The 20,221-nt window shown below is 43.9% G+C and overlaps 2 protein-coding genes across 2 annotated transcripts in view; one reads left to right on the plus strand and one right to left on the minus strand.

The window, feature by feature from the left end:
- Nucleotides 1-13,978, plus strand: part of APBB2 (amyloid beta precursor protein binding family B member 2) — a 360,396-nt gene extending 346,418 nt beyond the window's left edge. Inside the window, 5 exon segments of the mRNA XM_021701683.1 lie at nt 426-513; nt 1,374-1,457; nt 3,135-3,250; nt 4,934-5,113; nt 9,779-13,978. Coding sequence (XP_021557358.1) covers nt 426-513; nt 1,374-1,457; nt 3,135-3,250; nt 4,934-5,113; nt 9,779-9,946 — 636 coding nt within the window. The 3' untranslated portion in view covers nt 9,947-13,978.
- Nucleotides 13,979-16,482: 2,504 nt separating this feature from the next.
- The window catches only part of NSUN7 (NOP2/Sun RNA methyltransferase family member 7), a 60,244-nt gene continuing 56,505 nt past the window's right edge, over nt 16,483-20,221 (minus strand). Inside the window, 2 exon segments of the mRNA XM_021701640.1 lie at nt 16,483-17,219; nt 18,234-18,357. Coding sequence (XP_021557315.1) covers nt 16,590-17,219; nt 18,234-18,357 — 754 coding nt within the window. The 3' untranslated portion in view covers nt 16,483-16,589.

Here is a 20,221-nt window from a genome sequence, read left to right on the forward strand (position 1 = left end):
CCAAGGTCACACAGCTAGTATGTAGCGAAGGTGGGATTTGAACCTACAAACACTATCCCCAGAGCTCTGAAAAGAGTGTTCAGCATTCAGGAGCAATGGGAAAAGTCCGTTGCTGTGGGCAACCGTGGGCCAGCAGAGGGTATCTGTTTGGGTTGTTTCACTAGAGGCGGGAGCCTGCTGAATGGAGGAATCATTTCTAAGCAATCAGGAGACTGCAACTCGGAGGGATAGTCCCTCGCCTGTTACCCCTGGGGAAAGGAGCATAGTTCTCAAAACAGCTCAGTGATACAGGGGTGGGAAGTCAGGCCGTAGACTAAAGCCTGTTTGACTCGGAAGCCAGGTCAGCTCAGACCCTCGCCTGGCAGGAATAGCTGAAGACATGGGGTCTGTAGCCACGGACCGCAGGTGTGTTTTCTCTTCTTCAGATTATGGCCGAACGGAAGAATGCCAAAGCCCTGGCCTGCAGCTCCTTACAGGAAAGAGCCAATGTGAACCTCGACGTGCCCTTACAAGGTAGGTCAGCGGCGGCCACTCTCCTCATGCTGGCGCCGTCCCGCTGTCCGTCCTAGTCAGAGCCAGAGGCCCTTCCCTGCTTCCTGAGAAGCCATGCTCAAGCCAACAGATGCTCGCTGAGCAAGCACCAGGGGTCCTCCTGGGCACAGAGTTAATGTTGTGTCAATAGGATGAGGCACAAAAGGCCAGGATGAGTCTTCTTGTTCCTGGACAAGATGAAAGAATATTACCTTTAGTGGTTTTGTAACTCAGGTACAGCGTGGGATAAGAACCAGCTAGTTTAAAAATACATGGGTTGATGTGGGGGGAAAAAATGTTGTTCTTAAGTATAATGATGAATGTTAAGCAGACTTACTCTGGTGATTGTTTTTGCAATATATGCAAATATCAAGTCACCGTGTTGTACACCTGAAACACAGAATGCTCTCTGTCAGGACAGTTATACCTCTGTCGTAAAATAAAAATACAGATATTTGGGGGGATTCTGTGTAGTTCCTCCTCGTGCCTCTGTGCCCTGAGTGATGAAGTCTTCCCTGGGCATCAAGCAGGCCATCAGAAGCCGGTGTTCAGCATGTGTCAGACGGTGGCGGCTCGAATGCACGCGGTGCCCTCGGCGCTCCCCCGCGCCTCCCCTGCCAGAAGGGAAGGCTGACCGGGATTTCGGTGGGCTGGGGGGCCCCGGCGTCTGCTGGGAGAGAGGCTCTTCTCCCAGCACGGGAGCTGCCTCTTCCTCTGGAAGCGGGGCGCCGTGGCGCGGGAGAGGGGGGCCCCGGGCCGTCCAGACCATAAGCAGAGCGGCGGCTGTGTAGACGTGTGTGCTGGAACCACGGCGAAAGATCTGTTGCTTTTGTTCTCTGTAGTAGATTTTCCGACACCAAAGACTGAGCTGGTGCAGAGGTTCCACGTGTGGTACTTGGGCATGTTACCCGTCGACAAGCCAGTCGGTACGTGCAGCACTTACGTCCTTTCCCTGTGCGAGTGTTCAGGAGCCCGTGGGGGGAGCCCCCCCTGCCCGGAGGGTGGGGGCTGTTCTGTCCCCTTTCCTGGTCTTGAATCAGGCCCCTGCCCTGTGAGCAGCCACAGCACGTAAACGGTCCTGATCAGAAGAGCATTAGGGGACAGGCTAAGCTGCTCGGTCATGTTGTCCGCAGAACGGAGGGACTCGAATGAGGCAGACGCATAGTTCTCATTCACGCAGCTGTCCCGAGACGCATGATCCAGGGCTCTGGAGGGCTCTGCTCTTCTCAGAGGGAGCTTCCGTCTCTGGGGCCGGGGTGCCTGCTCTGGTCCTTGTTGACCACTGGGCAGGGGGAAAAGGCTGAGGGAGCCCTTGTGCTTTCCTTTTCAGGGGTGACCCCAAAGCAGCACAGCCCACAGTCAACTCCCATCCCAGGGGTTAGAACTTACCAAGCTGACAGGAGGCTGGGAGATGGAGCCTTCCCCTGGGTAGAAAAGGCTGAGGAGAAATCAGAACCCTCATGCCCTGCTTGGGAGAAATGGTACAGCTGCTTTGGAAAAAAGTCCGGCAGGTCAAACACACAGTTACCACTGGACTCAGCAGTTCTGCTCCTGGGCATATCCCCAAGCGAAATTAAAACATCCGTCCACACAAACATTCGCAGCTACACTTATTCGTCATAGTCAGAAAGTGGGAACAAATGTCCGTCAACTGACAAAACAGATTAATAAAATGTGATCCTGCCAAAAAATAAAATAAAACTGTGATGCCGCCATACCGTGTAATTTTATTTGGTGGTAAAGAGGCATCAAGTATTGACATGTGCTACAACATGGATCAGCCTAGAAGACAGGATGCCGCACGACAGCAGCCAGAAACAAAGAACCATGTACTGTGTGATTCCATGTGTACGAAACGTCAAGAAGAGACAGCCCTCTGGAGATAGAAATTGAATCAGTAATTGCCTAGGACCAGGGGGCTGGGAAGAACTAGATGGTGACCCCGAAAATGTACAGGGTTTCTTTTCGGGGTGATAAAAATGTTCTAAAATTGATTGTGGCGATGGTTGCACCACTCTGTGAATACACTACAAACTCGCACATGGTACACTTTAGATGAGTAAATCGTATGTGACTGAGAGCTCAGTAGAATCGCTCTCCCACCCCCACCCCCCCCCACGCACTGCCAACACTCAGCCGGAGGGCCCCCTTGCACAGTGCATCCTGCTCACGTACAAGGCCTTCCACACTTGGCCTCGTTTAAGTGGCAAAGTAAGGTGGAAGAAGATTGGGGTATTCTAGTGAGTGCTGGCTTCTGTTCCGTTCCTCTTCCCAAGGCTCCTTGCTTAGGAAGAGGTAACATTTGTTTAAGTACTATCTATGTACTCGGGGCTAGGGACTCTTTGGAGAGAAAGTAGCACCGTGGTCCAGTTAGACTGGACATCACCCACTACACCTCTCCAGGGGTTCTCATGACCCTTCTTTTTGTTGAAAAAGCTGGCATTTTTTTTTCTTTTAAGCAATGAAATGCTCAAAATGTCTTCTGGGGCTACAAAAAAGAAAAAAGATCAGTTTGGGTGTAGCTGCTACTGGGTGATTTGGGCCCACGCTGGAGAGTGATAAATGGCTTTAGGACCTTGTTCAGCAATCTGTTCCATCCACAGGAATGGATACTCTGAACAATGCCATAGAAAATCTTATGACCTCATCCAACAAGGAGGATTGGCCATCGGTGAACATGAATGTGGCAGATGCTACTGTGACCGTCATCAGTGAAAAGGTGAGCAGGATCGGACATGGGGTTGGTCTGTGTGGGTTACGGTAATCTCCCGTGAAACACAGACACGTAGCCAAGGCTTGACCTTTGGGGGTTGGGGGGCAGGGGGAGGGGTGGTTATGCTTAATTGTGAGTAAGATGCCTGCATTTTTAAAAAAACAGCTTTTTTTTCTGCCTTTGTGTCTGGATCTCTGCATCACTGTGCTTTTCTTTGAACTAAGAAGCTTCTCTCCTGGTGCTCCCAATTCTTTCTTCCTCTTGCGCCCCAGAGATGGAAATCATTTGCTAGAGGTACCTGTATGACACCGTCAGTCACTCCTTGTAGGGTTTGGTTTTCTGGCTACTCTCCAGGCTTCAGTGTGGACCGGGCTCTTTGTCTGGAGTTGGGGCACAGGAGCTGCTTCGGTTGTGGGAGGTCCTGGGGTTTGTTCTGTCAGGAGCAGCAGGGGCTGATGGTCATTGAGAGAGGCCAGCATTAGCCTCAGACCAGATTGTCCCAATTTTATGGTTGAGGAAACTGAGGCACAAGGAGATCGAATAAGTGTCTGTGGTCACAACAGCTAGAAGCAGCAAGCTCAGGATTCAGTCCAGCAGTCTGCTCCAGACTCCTGACCACTTTTCAGTTCTCCCTCTGTGAGGCACCTGTCATGGAAAGACCCCAAGGCATTGGCGTGCTCTTGATTCTGTCCACGGGGAGCTCACTTTTGAGCCCAATGCACCTTCGCAGAAGGAGTTAGGAGTCAGATGCTCACTGACCTTGCCTCTCAGGCTGCCAGGCTGGATCTTCTTAAGTCTTTAAACGTGTCACGCCCTTTTCTCCCTCAGCATCTGCAAGTGCTGCCCCCTCTGTGCCCACCCCCCACCGCCCGACCCTTACCCGGATCTCAGCCTAAACCTCCTAAACATCGTTTCTCCCAAGGAAATGTCATGGCGCCTCAGGCTCCTTTCATTTGCTATAAAAGAATTCTGTAGCACCTGAGTGAATATTTAGTAAGTCAAGAGTTAATGATCCAAAAGTCAACATTCTGGATGTGTTTACTAATTCAAAAATTGCATATGGTTGCTGCAGAGGATGTGGTGTTCATAAGAATGAATTCCGAACATTTCTTTACCCTGCATCATATGGATACCATATGGACACCAGTTTGGGGAGGGGGGGAGTGATTTGGCAGCTTTTCTACACGGTTTTAGATAGAAATACGATTCAGCGTACTATTTAGCATGGGAAGGAGAACCGGATGAAAAGAGATGCCGTGGCTCATTTTCTCTTGGTGCCCTGAGGTTTCCAGCGGGTTCGCCTGGCCGAACGGGTTTTGAGCCGCCGGGTGCCCTGTATGAGCAAAGCCTACCGAGTTTGCGTGACCCCGCTGCTGCCCACCGTGGACGCCCAGGCCCGCAGTGTGGTAGCCAGAGAACAGAACACACGCAACCGCAGCGAAGTTCGGAGCAGACTAAATGTCAATGAGACGCCCGCATAGCAGGGATGGCCTCTCCAGACACATTTAGAAACTCGCCTTTCTAGAAAAATACGAGGGCTTGCTAAATCAAGGCAAGCTATATATTTTTAATGCCAGTGTCTCTCTGCTCTGCTCCGGGCTTGATTCTGCGGTTTAAGAAATGAGCCCATTTAGTAGGACTTTTGCCCGGCTTCACAGAGAGTGGGCTGCTCAACAGCGTGTCTTGCAGAATGAAGAGGAAGTCTTGGTGGAGTGCCGCGTGCGATTCCTGTCCTTCATGGGCGTCGGGAAGGATGTCCATACGTTTGCCTTCATCATGGACACCGGGAACCAGCGCTTCGAGTGCCATGTTTTCTGGTGCGAGCCTAACGCGGGTAACGTGTCGGAGGCGGTGCAGGCCGCCTGCATGGTGAGTGGTCCCTGCGGGGCGCTGCCGCGGCCCTGGGCCTCTGCTCTCGTGCTGTGTGCAGGAAATCAGTGCGGAGCTCCTCGTTTGAAGGAAAATAGGTCTCCTCTCTAAAGGGACGCTCTGCTGGGTCGCGCCCCCAGTCCTGCGGACGCGATCCGTCGTGGCGAGTAGTTGGCCATCTCAGCGGCCAAGGGCGCCGACAGGAAGCCGGGCCGATGGAGCCGCATTCTGTAGGGACTCCGGTACCCCTGACAGCAGGGATCGTCAAATCTGCAGATTGGAGGAGTCTTAATTCTCGATCCCTGATTAACTTCAGTATACGGTCGGGAAATGTTGGGCATGTAGGAGTTGGTGCTCTTTAGAACCAGCTTAGGACTTAAGAAATGCAGTGTGTTGAATGATTTTTATTTCAGATAGTTGGTTTCAGCACGTCGGTCTTATATATTTAATTTGTATCTGTGAACTTAGTCCTTACAACGACCGTTTGTAGGGCGGTTAGTTCTGTTTTATTTATGAGGAAACAGAGGCTCAGAGGAAAGGCGATAAGAGACAAAGCCTGCGTTCAGCCCCGAGTTTTTCAGGTGACACAGCCACGCTCTTTATACCACATATAGGATTTCAAACAAAAATACCTCATCCTTCATTCTGCAGATATCCTTTGAGCACCTATGATGCTGGGCACTGAAAAAGTTCTATTTTTTTTTTAAGATGTTATTTATTTATTTGACAGAGAGAGACACAGCGAGGGAGGGAACACAAGCAGGGGGAGTGGGAGTGGGAGAGGGAGAAGCAGGCTTCCCGCGGAGCAGGGAGCCTGATGCGGGGCTCAATCCCAGGACCCTGGGACCATGACCTGAGCCGAAGGCAGACGCTTAATGCCTGAGCCACCGAGGCGCCCCAAAAAAGTTCTAGAAAAACTGAGGGAACAGTATGAATGTAGGCATCAAGACCTGGGGTGGGTGCTAATTCTTAGCAGCAGCAAGTTGGATAGCTGGAACTGAGAAAAGGAGGTGACGTCATGCCAGCGTGTTTATCTTCAGCAAACATTGTTAAGCAGGAGCGATGAATTGATACTGGATTTTAAAAGCATACTCCCCCAAAAAGAGAAACTAAAGGAGGGGATGGGTTGAAAGGACAATGGGCAGGAAGCCATTATACTGGTCCACACCTGGGTTCCGGAGGGTCTAAACCAGGAGTGTGGCAGTGGAGTAAGCAGGAGCAGATGCCTTGGGACGTGGTAGAGAATCGCCTGGCTAGGGATGAGCAATACTGAATTTGAAGCACCGGTTCTTCATTTAATTCAACCCACCGTTCATGGGCTGGACTCTGGGAAGTTCGAGTGAGATCCGATCCTTGCATTACAGAGCTTAGCTACAGGGGGAGACACGTGAGCCAGTTGTGGTGTAGAAGGTGCTGTGAGTAAAAGTATAAGACCACACTGGACTGAGAGGTGGCCAGGAGGAAAAAGACGCAGAGACCCTGAAGGTCGACCAAGGTCTGACAGGGAAGGGGTAGTTCAAAGCACAACAGTAAGGGGGTTTGCTTCTTGTTTTATGGGGGGGGAAACTCACACATTTTTTAGACTGAGGGAAATGAGCTAGCAAAGCTGGATTGAAACGGGGGTCATAGGGGCACCTGGGTGGCTTAAGCATCTGCCTTCGGCTCAGGTCATGATCCCAGGGTCCTGCGATCGGGCCTGCGTCAGGCTCCCTGCTCAGCGGGGGGTCTGCTTCTCCCTCTCTCTCTCAAATAAATAAAATCTTTTAAAAAAAAAAGAAAAGAAAAGAAATGGGGGTCAGATATACAGTTGGGGCAAGGTCTTGGTGGTAGATTAAGAGCCTAGGGCTGGGGTTTAGCCTCCTCACTGGGTCACGGTGACTTCGAGACTAGCCAGACACTAGGGGTCCAGGAGAAGCAGGTGGTGTTGAGGGAGGCGGCGGGAGTTCCCTGTTGTTTACACGTGGTAAACACGCAGTTGCCGGGTGAAGAATGAAGCAGAGGATGAGCTGGGCTCTAGATGGCCAAGGCGAGGCACAGGGAAGGGAGCCAGCTGACTTAAAGGACACCTTTGAGTGGAGAGGGGAGGGAAGGAGGGAAGGCAAGAGCCGGTGCTGCGGGGTGCTCATGGGCTGGCGTCCTTCTGCCCTCAGGCCTTTGTCAAGTCCTTCTGCCCTCAGGCCTTTGTCAAGTGCTGTGGAGCCGGGAGGCTAGTGACTCAGATCTGCCCACAAGAGAAGGGGCGGGGGGGACTGGGGCTGACAGAGCTGGTAGAGGGGTCCAGGTGAACCCCCGAACCCAGCATGGGAGACTGAGACGGGATGAAGACAATGAAAGCATCCAGTCAAGCAAAAATGGAGGATGACTATTTAGGTATTTCATGAAATTGAAAAAGGATCGTAACAGATGGTTTTAGTCGTAAAATGAATGGCTTTCAGCCTTAATTGTACATTTTAAATGCTGGTGACAATTAAATAATTAGCTTTATCACTGGTTACAGTTTGTTTTCTGATTCCCAGACTCATTTTCTCTCTAAGAAACAATTTTTACTCATTTGCTTACGATTTTAATTGTAATAGGGTGGCCAGCTGAAGCAGCTCGGCCAATCCAGTATAAAGGCGCACTGATAACATCACACTCTTTACACTCAGATCCCAGCATTTCTGACTCAGTGGCTTTCCTCTGGAGTCCGATCTGCATGAATCTCTGTCTGAACTATCTGCGTGTGAATTTGTACCATCTGAAATACCTGTGGTGTTGACCCACTCTTTTGAATCTACTTAATTTTTTTTTTTTAAGATTTTATTTATTTATTTGACAGAGAGAGACACAGCGAAAGAGGGAACACAAGTAGAGGGAGTGGGAGAGGGAGAAGCAGGCTTCCCGCGGAGCAGGGAGCCCGATGCTGGGCTCGATCCCAGGACCCTGGCACCATGACCCGAGCCGAAGGCAGACGCTTAACGACTGAGCCACTCAGGCGCCCCATTGAATCTACTTAATTTTTAGGCATCTTTTGCAGTGTGTGGTATAGGCCCAGCTGAAGATATTTTGGTGAAATTTAGGAGAGAGTGAGCCTGCCTGAAATTCGTCAGGTGCAGTTTTGACTCACACTGGACACACCTCCCAGGAGAGATTCCTAGTCCAGTGCACCATGATGCGACAGCTGCCCATTCACAGATCTGTGCTTTGGAAGTGTGTGGTCTGGGTTGTGGTGCAGACCTAGCAGGGTACCTTACACAGAGGAAACGAGAAATCCTTTCTTGGATGACTGGGTCGAAAGGGGCTAGTTCTGTAATCTCTGGGCTTTGTGACTCAAGAGTCCTACCTGTAGTTTATGCTTCCCGTGGGGAGGCATCAGCCTGTTTCACACTGTACTAAAGAACCTATTGATGTTTAAGTAGAGTTTAAAAAAATCAGCCATGGAATCAATTATTTTAAAGTGCTTGGATTAAGAAAAAACGTATTTGGTAAATTTTAACCTTCGTATCTAATTTTGAAGAATTACTTATCTTTTCATTAATATAAAAGCGGGTGGATTGTGTTACATTTCTGAAGGAGAGAAACTGTCTGTGGTGCCAACAGTGCTAATGGACATTTAAAACCCATTAGGATTTAGGGGCTTCTGGCTGGCTCGGTCGGCAGAGCGTGCAACTCTTGATCTTGGGGTCGTGAATTTGAGATTACTTAAAATTTTGAAATCCATTAGGATTTAGACTTGCAGATAAAATGTATCCTGAAGTCTGTACACATCCTTCTGTTTTATTAAAGCAAGAAACAGGAAAGGGAACGAACATTTCTGAACGCCTTCAGTGTTGCTAGGCCAGTTTCCGGCATTCTGCAAGGATTCCTTAATCGTAACGCCCTCTGTAAAGGTCCCAGCTTTGTGCCATTTTACATGGAAGCAACTGAGGGTGAGAGATTGAGTACCTTGCTTGGGTCATACAGTTCACATAAGTGATAGAGCCCAGATTCAGACTGTGCCCTTTCTACCGTGTTGTCTCCCAGTTAGCCATGAGCACTCACCTCATGTGCAGAGTTGTACCTGTCTCCCACAAAACTCGAATATTGTCTGTCCCAATCCTTTGCCTTTTCATTAGCTCTTTGACTTTTAGGTATATTAATTACAGCCTATCCATATAGAGAACAAGTAGAGGGTGGAGAAGGATGGCAAAAGCCACCACACCTTTGTTGAGCCGAATGATCTTTTTTTTCCCTGAGATCGAGACCTGAGCTGAGATCAAGAGTCGGATGCTTAACCGACTGAGCCACCCACGTGCCCCAAGCCTAATGATTTTTTTTTTTTTAAAGATTTTATTTATTTATTTGAGAGAGAGAATGAGAGAGAACACATGAAGAGGGGATAGGGTCAGAGGGCAAAGCAGACTCCCTGCCAAGCAGGGAGCCCGATGCGGGACTCGATCCAGGGACTCCAGGATCATGACCTGAGCCGAAGGCAGTCGCTTAACCAACTGAGCCACCCAGGCGCCCAGCCTAATGATCTTTTGAGAACATTTCAAATACCCACATTAAGAAATAAACTCTTGGGTTTATGTTTAGGAGCTAGGTCATTACATTTTGGAAGTAAATGTATTGGTGAATTAAAGTGAAATTAAACAAGAAGGGATGACACGTCATTAACGACCATAAAACACTTCTGCTTCATTTCAGTTACGATACCAGAAGTGCTTGGTAGCCAGGCCGCCTTCCCAGAAAGTTCGACCACCTCCTCCGCCAGCAGACTCAGTGACCAGACGGGTCACAACCAATGTAAAACGGGGGGTCTTATCCCTCATTGACACTTTGAAACAGAAACGCCCTGTCTCAGAGACACCATAGCTGCATATGTTAAAGGATTCTGGAATATGTACCTGAAGATTGAGTAGCTACACTAAAGAAGATGAACTGATACCTGGCCTTCCATTCAGTTGCTGATGCTTTGTCTTCAGAGAATTAATCCTTAACCAAACAGTGTTAGACAAGCATGTTCTCTTGTCTTGCCACCATCCTGTGATATGAAAAGAAGCATGACTAATTTTTTTTGCTATCAGTCAGATACATCCTGAGCAGTGGAAGGTCTTTTTCTTACTGTAAATATGGTGACCATTACTTGATTTCACGCACACGGAGAAGAATGTGGCCACAGCCCTCCTCGTGAACTACAGCTGAGTCCTTGGGGCGAATGGCGCCAGAGTTAGTTTCACTGTCTTCTGGACTGGATCTGTCGCAAGCACTTGGCCCCGTGTCCAACCTTGGAGTAGCCAGCGCGTACCAGATACCATGGATTTGCTGTAAAAATAGGATGAGGAGTTTTTGTTTCAGTCTTTCACGAAATCAAACCTTTTGGTTGACAACACTGGCTGTCGGCATCAGAACAGAAACCAGCCGGCGGCTTTCCTTGACGAGCTCTTGGACGCACGGACGCCATTTCAGGTCTACAGCTGCTTGTGGGATGTTGGGGGCAGAAGTGAAACTTCAGAATTGAAAAGCAAACCAAATTTGAGCAATTAAAATCGAGCAAAAAAATAGCCTTTCTAGATGGCTTTCAAACCGATTATTTAAAAAAAAAAAGAAAAATGAAAGAAAATCATAATGCATTTTGGGTGGGACATATTTCAAACTTCTGCCTTATATTGTACAATACAGCTAGAGAATTATAGTTCACTATGGCCATTCTCTACACAAACAACGTTAAAATGAAATATTTCTCCTACGCCTTTCATCCTTAGTTTGATAAGTAGCCAATATGCAATTTGGAGTTGAGGAAATGTCATTTATATTTTGGGTCTCCACCACATTATTATGTTGGTCTTCCTAGTGAAACGTTCTGCTAGGATTCCATATCCAGCTCAGTCTTACCCTCATGCTTTTTGCCCAGAAAGCTGTCTGTCCATCATGTATTGTCCATGGCAACAAATTACATTAAATTGAACCTTTCTGAAGTTATGTATTTAATATTAGAATTTGTTGGACTTTACTAGATATATTTTTAAATTTCTATTTTTTTCAAGATTAAAAAATTTCATATCAGAGCTAAATATACATAGCAACACTGGACTGCTTAACAAGTTTCCCCAAAATAGCATTTTCCTGCTTCTCTTTTCTCACCTATAAAGATACACAGATTTAGACTCTTGTTGACATTATCTTAAAAGGAAGTTGCTAAGGAGACCAATCTAAATATTAGTCTTATTTACTTTTTAATGTCAAAATTAACATTTTAAGACATCCAGTTATAAAAAGTAACACTTTATCTACTGCGATGTATTTGTTAAAACGGCTTCCACATTCTTACCCCATTTGAGCCTTATGAGGTAGAGAAAGGTACTAAACACATTTGAGAAATAAAAATATGTATAAAGTACCAAGAGGCTCAATCATGTAGCCTAAGATCTCTCAGAAGTTTGCGAGAGAACCAGGACGAGAACCCACGCTTCCCAGCTCTGTTGTAAGTCATGCTACTTCCACATCAGTGAGGAAGGGTCTCTCCACAGTTAACTCTGGGCATGTCCGGTTAGTGTCAAGAAATCTTAGAATTCCCTGTAGGAGGAGGGGAATACATCCAAGTTCCTCACACAGCAGTCTTAATCATAAAACCATTGCCCTGTCTCAGTCCAGGCCTCTTTCCCTGCAGCGTGCCTCAAACGTGTTGTAGAGGACAGGATCTTACATGCCGTGCAGCCTCTTCAACTTCCGAGATTTCCCAGAGGTGGTGGTGCTGGTGGTAGAGACCGTCCTAACTCATGGTACTTAGCCACCGGAGAACATAATGGAGTAGGTGGCCTCCTGCCCCTGCTCCCTCAGAATTCTGGGACTGTTTGCTAGCGCTCTAGTGTTACGACAAAAAAGATGCCGCCCTAGAAATGAATTCTACTTCTCACCAGCCTATGTACTATTCTATCTGAAATAACCAGTGCCGCCATAAGAAATTATTGCGTTAAGAAAATCCTTAGTTTGCCCTTTGAAAAGCTGTTCAAAATTCAATCACAATGATCTTTCATCTCGATCTCCACAGTGAAAGGTTTTAGTGATAAAAATTCTAAGTCACCCACTTTTATGTCGGAAATCTCTACCAGAACCCACTGTTGAATTTTTAAGGCATACCTTTGCTTGTTTTCAGGATCAAGAATACTGAGCTAGCTTTAAGTAGCAAACTGATTGATATATGCAATTATAGGATGTGTTAAGATGAACGATAGCCTTTACATACTGAAAACTTTACTGCAGATATTGTTTTGAAAACAGCTTTGCGTCCTAAATGCAATTAATTTTTTGTAAGATTCATTACGTTAAACAGAGCGTTCGGACACTTTCTGCCATGGCCAAAAAGTACGTGTGTCGGTCTGTGTGCACTTCTCTGGGAGAGGGCGTGGTGTCTCAGCTGACGCTGTGGTGACACTCGGGTTATCTATGCATCTTCTTTAGACCTGCCACGCGGTAAACGGGCGGCCGTGTCCGCTCTGCCTCGTTCGTCTTACCATTGTTTTAATTAACCTGTTAAATACGGCTTGAAATATTTTTATTTTATTTATTCTATTTTTACTGAAATATACTGCATTATTGTGTTAATGTATTATCTTTACTGGATAGTATCTCACAGTGTATCCAGGCCTAAGCGATCTCAGTGAACTATACGTCACCTAAAAGGTGGTTTTGTAATGATTTGTAGTCACATTTTTATTGGAATATGTAGAAGAAATGGCAAAATGCTCAAAGGTCCTTTTATTTTTTAAAAGCAGCTAGACAGACGCAGACTTGCCACCTCATCTATGTGCTCCTTGGCGGCATCAAGGGGAACAGCCAGCAGGCCTCTGGCAAAAACTTTACTTTGCAAACCAAAAGCACTGCGCGGTGCTTTGTTTTTATATCCGTCACAGCACATGTGATCTCCCCTCAAAGACACATGTCCACAAGCCCTTTGTTTCCACCTGGATATAAGATCACCCATAGCCACTTAGGACATTGTTTTCTGTTTGTGTCTGTCTGGTTGCATGAAGGGACATTAGACCCATTTCCATTAAAGTAAGTTCTTCGTGATAAACTGTTGGCACTGCTACTTTTTTAAAAATCCAGTCTGATTTTATGATGGAGATTTGTAAGACCATTCTACACAAGGTCACTTACTAGAAAGCCCAAAATCTTTCCTCCTTTTCTTGTATGACACACTCATTTCATAAGCATCACAACACAAATTCAAGATTTCACAAACAACGGGAAAAACCTATCCCTAACTGATGCTAGCACAATTTAACTAGTAAAACCATTAGCTCTCTAGTTTGCCAGGCTTCCTTAACCTAATACACAGCTGACATGTGTGTTACACAGCCAGGAAAATGAAATTTAATTTATTTCAGCTTCAGAGAAAAGATTCAGCTCACACTTTATCAGTGAGAGCACTCCCTGCCATCCAAAGCAGCTTGTTTATCCTGAAAGAACGTTTGCTTTTGCTTTCTGCCCCGTTTGCTGTTGACCACTTTTACACATTTTAATGTAATATGTTGTGAGAATAAACTTAGCTGCATAAAACGTCTGGCTCGTTGATCTGACATCTCAATCCTACAGACCCAGGAATGGAAATGCAAGTGTAGTGTCTCCATGCTAGTCGTTTTATTTTCAAATGATTCTTACCTCAAATTAAAGATCATTTTAGTAATGAAAGATTCTGCTTGGATTGTTATTGCAGATTTCCACCTGGTAAGAACTAGAAAGTAACTTTAAATTTTGAGTAATTTATCACACTGCCCTTATTTGTCAATCAGCAATGACAGCCGGCGTCCTTAGTCACCAACTCGAGACTTGTGGAAGCCGTCTTCCTCGTATCAAGATAGTCTAGCTTTCGTTCTTTTTAAGAACCTGACGTCAAAGAACGAAGAATAGGGGCACCTGGGTGGCTCAGTCGGTTAAGCATCTGCCTTCGGCTCAGATCCTGATCCCAGGATCCTGGGATCAAGTCCTGCATCGGGCTCCTTGCTCCGTGGGGACCCTGCTTCCCCCTCTGCCTCTGCCACTCCCCCTGCTTATGCTCTCTCTCTCTCTCTCTCTGTCAAATAAATAAATGCAATCTTAAAAAAAAAAAAGAAAGAAAGCTGTACAGGAACTAAATCCAAAATCAAAGGTAACCAGAAAAGCAGTTAGATCTGGGCTAGGGCTAGTTTAACTGTCAGACATATGAAGATAAGTGGAATTTAGAGTATGTACGCATTTTTTTTTTTTTTGGTTCATCTTGAAACATCCCCCCCCCACCCAGTTTCTTCCTAACTCTATTCAAAGGCAGTTACTCTGAGGGAACAAAATTTCATTTTGGTTTCAGGTATTATATTAATGGTAATTTCAGATAAAATTTGCTATTGGAGAATCTACCAGTAAATTCATTATTTTAGATTTTTGCAGCACTTTTCTCTAAGAAGTTCAAGAACGGAAAATGTGAGTGTAATCCATATTCTCCTTCACTAGAATTCTCACGTTTTTATCCAAAGTCTTTTTCCTTTTTTTACTCTACAAAAGTACTTAAATAATTGATCACGTCCTTAGAAGACTGTCAAAGAAGAACACTTCAGGCTTAATGAATCATTCAGAATCCCCATATATTTCTAAAGAGAAAAAGAGTGACAAGATACGTGTGATGAGATACTGAAAATAAGGGGCTTAAGTTGTGATACGACATGAATCACAAGCTTATCAGAAAAATATCCTGAACTATTCCTCTACAATGAGAGTTTGTATAACATCACAGAAAATAAATATCTCAGACCTGCTACTTTTGGACAATGGAATACTTTTCAGCCTGGGGCAGGGGAAGAGGGCAGGAGGAATTAGCGATTCCAGGGATAAAATACCAGCTCTTTACCCAACCAAGTTCAATTCAGCTACACCAGCTAGCCCTCTAGAGGCCTGGAGCGCCCAGAGCCAGACAATAGTATGAGGAAAGACCTAATTTATGAAGCAAAGAAGTCTATCGTTTTTGATTTTTGAAATCAGTAAATTAAGTTGGGCACTTAAAACATTTCTGTACTTTCTGAGAGTCATAATTGAGAATTCTTTGGGGATTTAAAATAGAAGTTCACGTATAAAAAGGCCTGTTTCCTTCGCTGACACATTCTGATAAATGTAAATTTTCAGCGAAAATATTTATTACTACTAAAATGAAATTCACCATTTTGTTTATCCTCACTTCAAGTGAGAAAATAACGACTAGAATATTAGAGCTAAAATCGACCTAAAAATTCATCTTGAAGAGGATAATATTCTACTGAAATCATGCCACCTGAATTGAACATTTAGGAATTTACATAACACTGTTCAACACAACTGGATTCTGAAAATAGAACTTTATATTCAAACTTTGTGTCTATGAACATTTTTTAAACAATAGGTTTCATAGTTGTAACTCATTTGATTTAATGTCAAACAATTTCTGTTTCCATGATGAAAAAAGAATCAATAGACCCAGAAATGATAATCATACCAATTCTTGGTAGGCAATTGATAATACATCCAAGATGAATTGACTTTTAATATAATTAACATAGTGCTCTACAATATATTTTAATTGTACATCAGAAATGATTTCCCAAAGTTTGATTACCGTGTGCCATTCAGAATGACTTGTAGATTTTACCGTTTCACCTGATCTTGGAACAGAATCAGACATTTTTATGGATTTCTTTAATAATCGGTGTCACTTGTATTCAGCAGGTTTGCCTCTTCCTCAGAGTTAATACTGTTTAGATGGCAATCTGTGTACACTTTTTTCCAACCATATTTGGCACGGTCAGCAGGGATAGTGGACTATGTTCCATCTGCTCAGGATCCTGGAAGCTTTTCCCATGAGAAACTGTTTTCGCTCTGGTACTAACGTGCAGCTGAACTACCCACACCTGGAACTTCGGAACCTTCTGTTCTTCCTACTCGGACTCAATGTCAATCACATTACAAAAACTCATGCCATCCCACGTTTAAAGAATATTTTGATTTTTTAAGGAAAAAAATCGACCTCCATAGTGATTGAAAATGTCAAACCACAAGTGAATAGATCCGGAAAAGCAAGCTCAAGTCGGTGTGAGAGGCCGGCAGCTTTTCCCTATCTGCACTTTCTAATAAACCCGCCTCAAGTCTGTTATAAGGCAGACAGTGTTTCCCTTCAGGAAAAACTGTTGCAGCTTCCTCTTAAAACAGTGTCCTGAGTCCCGACTGGAAGTTAGCAAGAGGGAGGCAAGTTCTAACAGCTGATCCTGAGTCTACAGCTGGACATTGTAGAACAGATCAGCACTGAGCTGTTGCAGTGCAGGACTTCGGCCTTGTTGAATTGCCTACATTATTGTTTCTCACTTGTCTTAATTCCCTTGAAGGTTCTATCACATGTAGAAGATACTAAGTGACCAAAAGCGTGAGTATCTTGTGTAGGGTAATCTAACCTTCAGAGAGGTATCAGACTTTGACAAAAAGTCAACTGCCCTTGACGTCTGTAAAAACCACAACACAGTCAAAGCCATGGTCGAGGACGTCTGAGTGGGGAAGAAGGTAAGTTCTCCTTAGGCTTTTCCCCTCTTCTGGTTATTGATGGTGAGGGAAAGTAACCAGTCTTGGGTCCAAGCCAATGATAGTAAAAATGTTGAGTTGGTATCTGAGATTTGATCCTGTGGGGACTTGAAGATGGCAACATCACTGGAGGCAAAACAATCTCTATGGGTTTCAGTGCGATCACTCTGTCTTCTGGGCGAGGTCTTACGAAGTTTGTCTGCCGTTCATATGGTCTGGGGTGAGCTGTGTTCTTCATAAATGTAGGCACTAAGGGATTGGCGGCGGGCTTGCCGGGTTTTCTGACCGGCGAGGAAGAAGCTGCTGAAGTGGCATTTTTCTGTGCCAGAGATGTTTTTGTTGTCAATGTCTCTGACCGATTAGCATGTGCATTCGTTTCTCGATTCAGGAACTCAGCGATTTTCGTTTGGATGCTGTTATTGTCACTAGTGGGAGCTTTCGGCAATGATATTTTTGATTTTTTCTTCTTCTTCTCCCGCTTTGAAGATTTACCCAACTCAATTCCATCCAGTAGACCCTTAGCGGCAGCCCGGGCCAGAACGTCTCTCACAGACACTGTCTCAGATGGGTCCCGCTACAATTAAAAGCAGCAGTTACTCAGTGTCAGAGTTAACTATTGCTGTGCATATTACAAATGTTCTCAGCTTCAGGAAAAACAAATGAGTACCTTTATTACTATAAAAGAAATGGTTTTTAGGCCTTAGTCCCAAATATATCCCATAAAACTCAGCAAATGACTGTCTTTTTGTACTTAAACTTCCCCATTTGTAAATCTGATAGAAAAAAAAATTCTAGGCCTTATTTCTTCCATGTGAGCTTAGATGAACTACATGTTGGCAAAGTGCTTGGAAAGTGGGGGTGGAGAGCAGGCAAGGGAGGAACGCTCAGGAGGAATAGGAAGATAAAAATAGGGATTTGGGGGCGCCTGGGGGGCTCAGTCAGAAGAGTGAGCAACTCTTGATCTGAGGGTCGTGGGTTCGAGCTCTATGTTGGATGTAGAGCTTACTAAAAAAAATAAGTACCCTTAAAAAAAAATAGGGATTTTTGTGCCACACAGTAGTAACTCTTTCTCCTGTCTTTTAGCTATTTTTTTTTTTTATGTTCAGTTAGCCAGAATATAGTACATTGAAAGTTTTTGATGTAGTGTTCAACGATTCATTAGTTGTGTATAACATCCGGTGCTCATCACAACACGTGCCCTCCTTAATACCCATCACCCGGTTACTCCATCCCTCCACCCCCCTCCCTTCTGTAGCCCTCAGTTTGTTTCCAGAGTCCAGAGTCTCTCATGGTTTGTCCCCCTCTCTGAATTCTTCCCATTCAGTTTTCCCTCCCTTCCCCTGTGGTCCTCCGCGCTATTCCTTATGTTCCGCATATGAGTGAAACCGTATGATAATTGACTTTCTCTGCTTGACTTATTTCACTTAGCACAATCCCTTCCAGTCCCATCCATGTCGATGCAAATGGTGGGTATTCATAAATAAGCACACCATTACAAAATGTTCACAAAGTACCTAGGTTCCTCTTTATGAGGTTTGTTCTTTCTTAATTCCAAAGTATGACATGGATTGGAATTTTCCCCCCTTACCTCCCTTGTTAGAACAGAAAGAAAACAACCATTGGTAATTCCAGATGGTTCCATTCTGAAAAATTTATCAGTAGACAGATGTATTTCCTTTAAGGAGCACAGTGGAAGGACAGGAGGACTAAGCCTGCAATAGAAATGAGCAAACAGGAAATGGTTAGAATGGCTTGTCTGCCAATCGAGAATGACAGTAAATTTCAACAATTTTTCTTCTGTTTTTTAACCATTTAAACAAAAATTCTAAATAAGAATAAAATGCCAAAGTAGAACAATATTATAAATTAAAAGCTCTAATATTTCATGTTAGCTCATAATTTATTTTGCTTCCCAAGGTTTGCATCTTTAAGCAACTATGCCAAGAATATCAACCTTGCCACAAATTAAAAATCCTTTTCCAAGTCACTAATATCTTAACAGAAAGACTTCCATTATCAAAACAGGTAAATATGCATAGTAATCACAAAGATAAAATAGAAAAAATCCTTCACTTTCACATGTTGTCAAAATACAAAAAGTATGACTTCCTTCTTTTGATTACTTTTTGCACAGTTACAATATAAAAATGGCCTATCGTTTTAACTACATTATTCTTCCCAACCGCTTTTTGAGTATTAGTGAATGTGTTACACAGTGCTCAAGAAAGTGCACAACAACACTTTTGTTGTGCCAGAAACATAAAAAGCTCTAATCACTATTATGTGGAAAATAACATCTTGGTTTTTATATTTACTATTTAATTTCTCATTCAGTAGTAAGTGGTTCATTCATAAATAATAAATAATTCTTATATTCCCATGCTTTTGCAATTAAAATATATCTAAAAAAGGAATAAACATTTTTCCATATAAATTAAGGTGTCAGGAACTCTTGTTAATAATTTTGTATATTTTGAAATTTAACACCTTTTTTTTCAAGTTTTTATTTAAATTCCAATTAGTTAACAGTGTAATACTAGTTTGAGGTGTAGAATTTAGTGATTTGAAACCATTTTAAATGTATATTTATTCATTCACTATTTGCCTACTATGTGCAAGGCACATAAATATTAATTCTTTTGAATAGTTTACAATTTAGTTGGAGAAACTTTATAATAATATAAAGAAGACCCAATAAGAATGCTGAGCCAAGTAGAGACAAAATCATGTAGGAATAAGGTACAATTAACTCTGGCCATGGGATGGCAGATATGAAGACTCCACCAAAGAAGAACCATTGGTGCTGTGTCTTGAAGAATGAGTAAGTTTCCAGTAACATAAAGTATTTCTAGGCAGAAAGAAGAACATGAACAAAAGCACAAGTGTGTCATAAAAAGGTGTGTTCATACCCTATGATCCAGCAGTTGCACTACTAGATATTTACCCAAAGGATACAAAAATACAGATTCAAAGGGATACATGCACCCTGATATTTATATAGCAGCATTATCAACAATAACCAAACTATGGAGAGAACCCCATTGACTGATGAATGGATAAAGAAAATGTGGTATATGTACACAATGGAATATTACTCAGCCATCAAAAAGAATGAAATCTTGCCATTTGCAAGGACATGGTTGGAGCTAGAGAGTATTATGCTAAGTGAAATAAGTCAGAGAAAGACAAATACCATATGATCTCATTCATGTGCAATTTAAGAAGGAAAATAGATGAACATATGGGAAGGGGGAAAAGAAAAAAAGAGGGAAACATTCCATAAGAGACTCTTAAAAATAGAGAACAAACTGAGGGTTGATGGAGGGAAGTGGGTGGGGGATGGGCTAGATGCACCCACCTAGCCCATGGGTATTAAAGAGGGCACTTGCTATTATGGGCACTGAGTGTTGTATGTAAGTGATGAATTGCTGAATTCTGCTCCAGAAACCAGTATTGCACTGTATGTTAACTAGCTAAAATTTAAAAGATAATTATTTTAATTTAATTTAAATTTATTTTAAATTAATTTTTAAATTAAATTGAAAAAATAATAATAACTTAAAAATGTGTTCAGGG

The sequence above is a fragment of the Neomonachus schauinslandi genome, chromosome 2, assembly GCF_002201575.2.
Source record: "Neomonachus schauinslandi chromosome 2, ASM220157v2, whole genome shotgun sequence".
Lineage (NCBI taxonomy): Eukaryota > Metazoa > Chordata > Mammalia > Carnivora > Phocidae > Neomonachus > Neomonachus schauinslandi.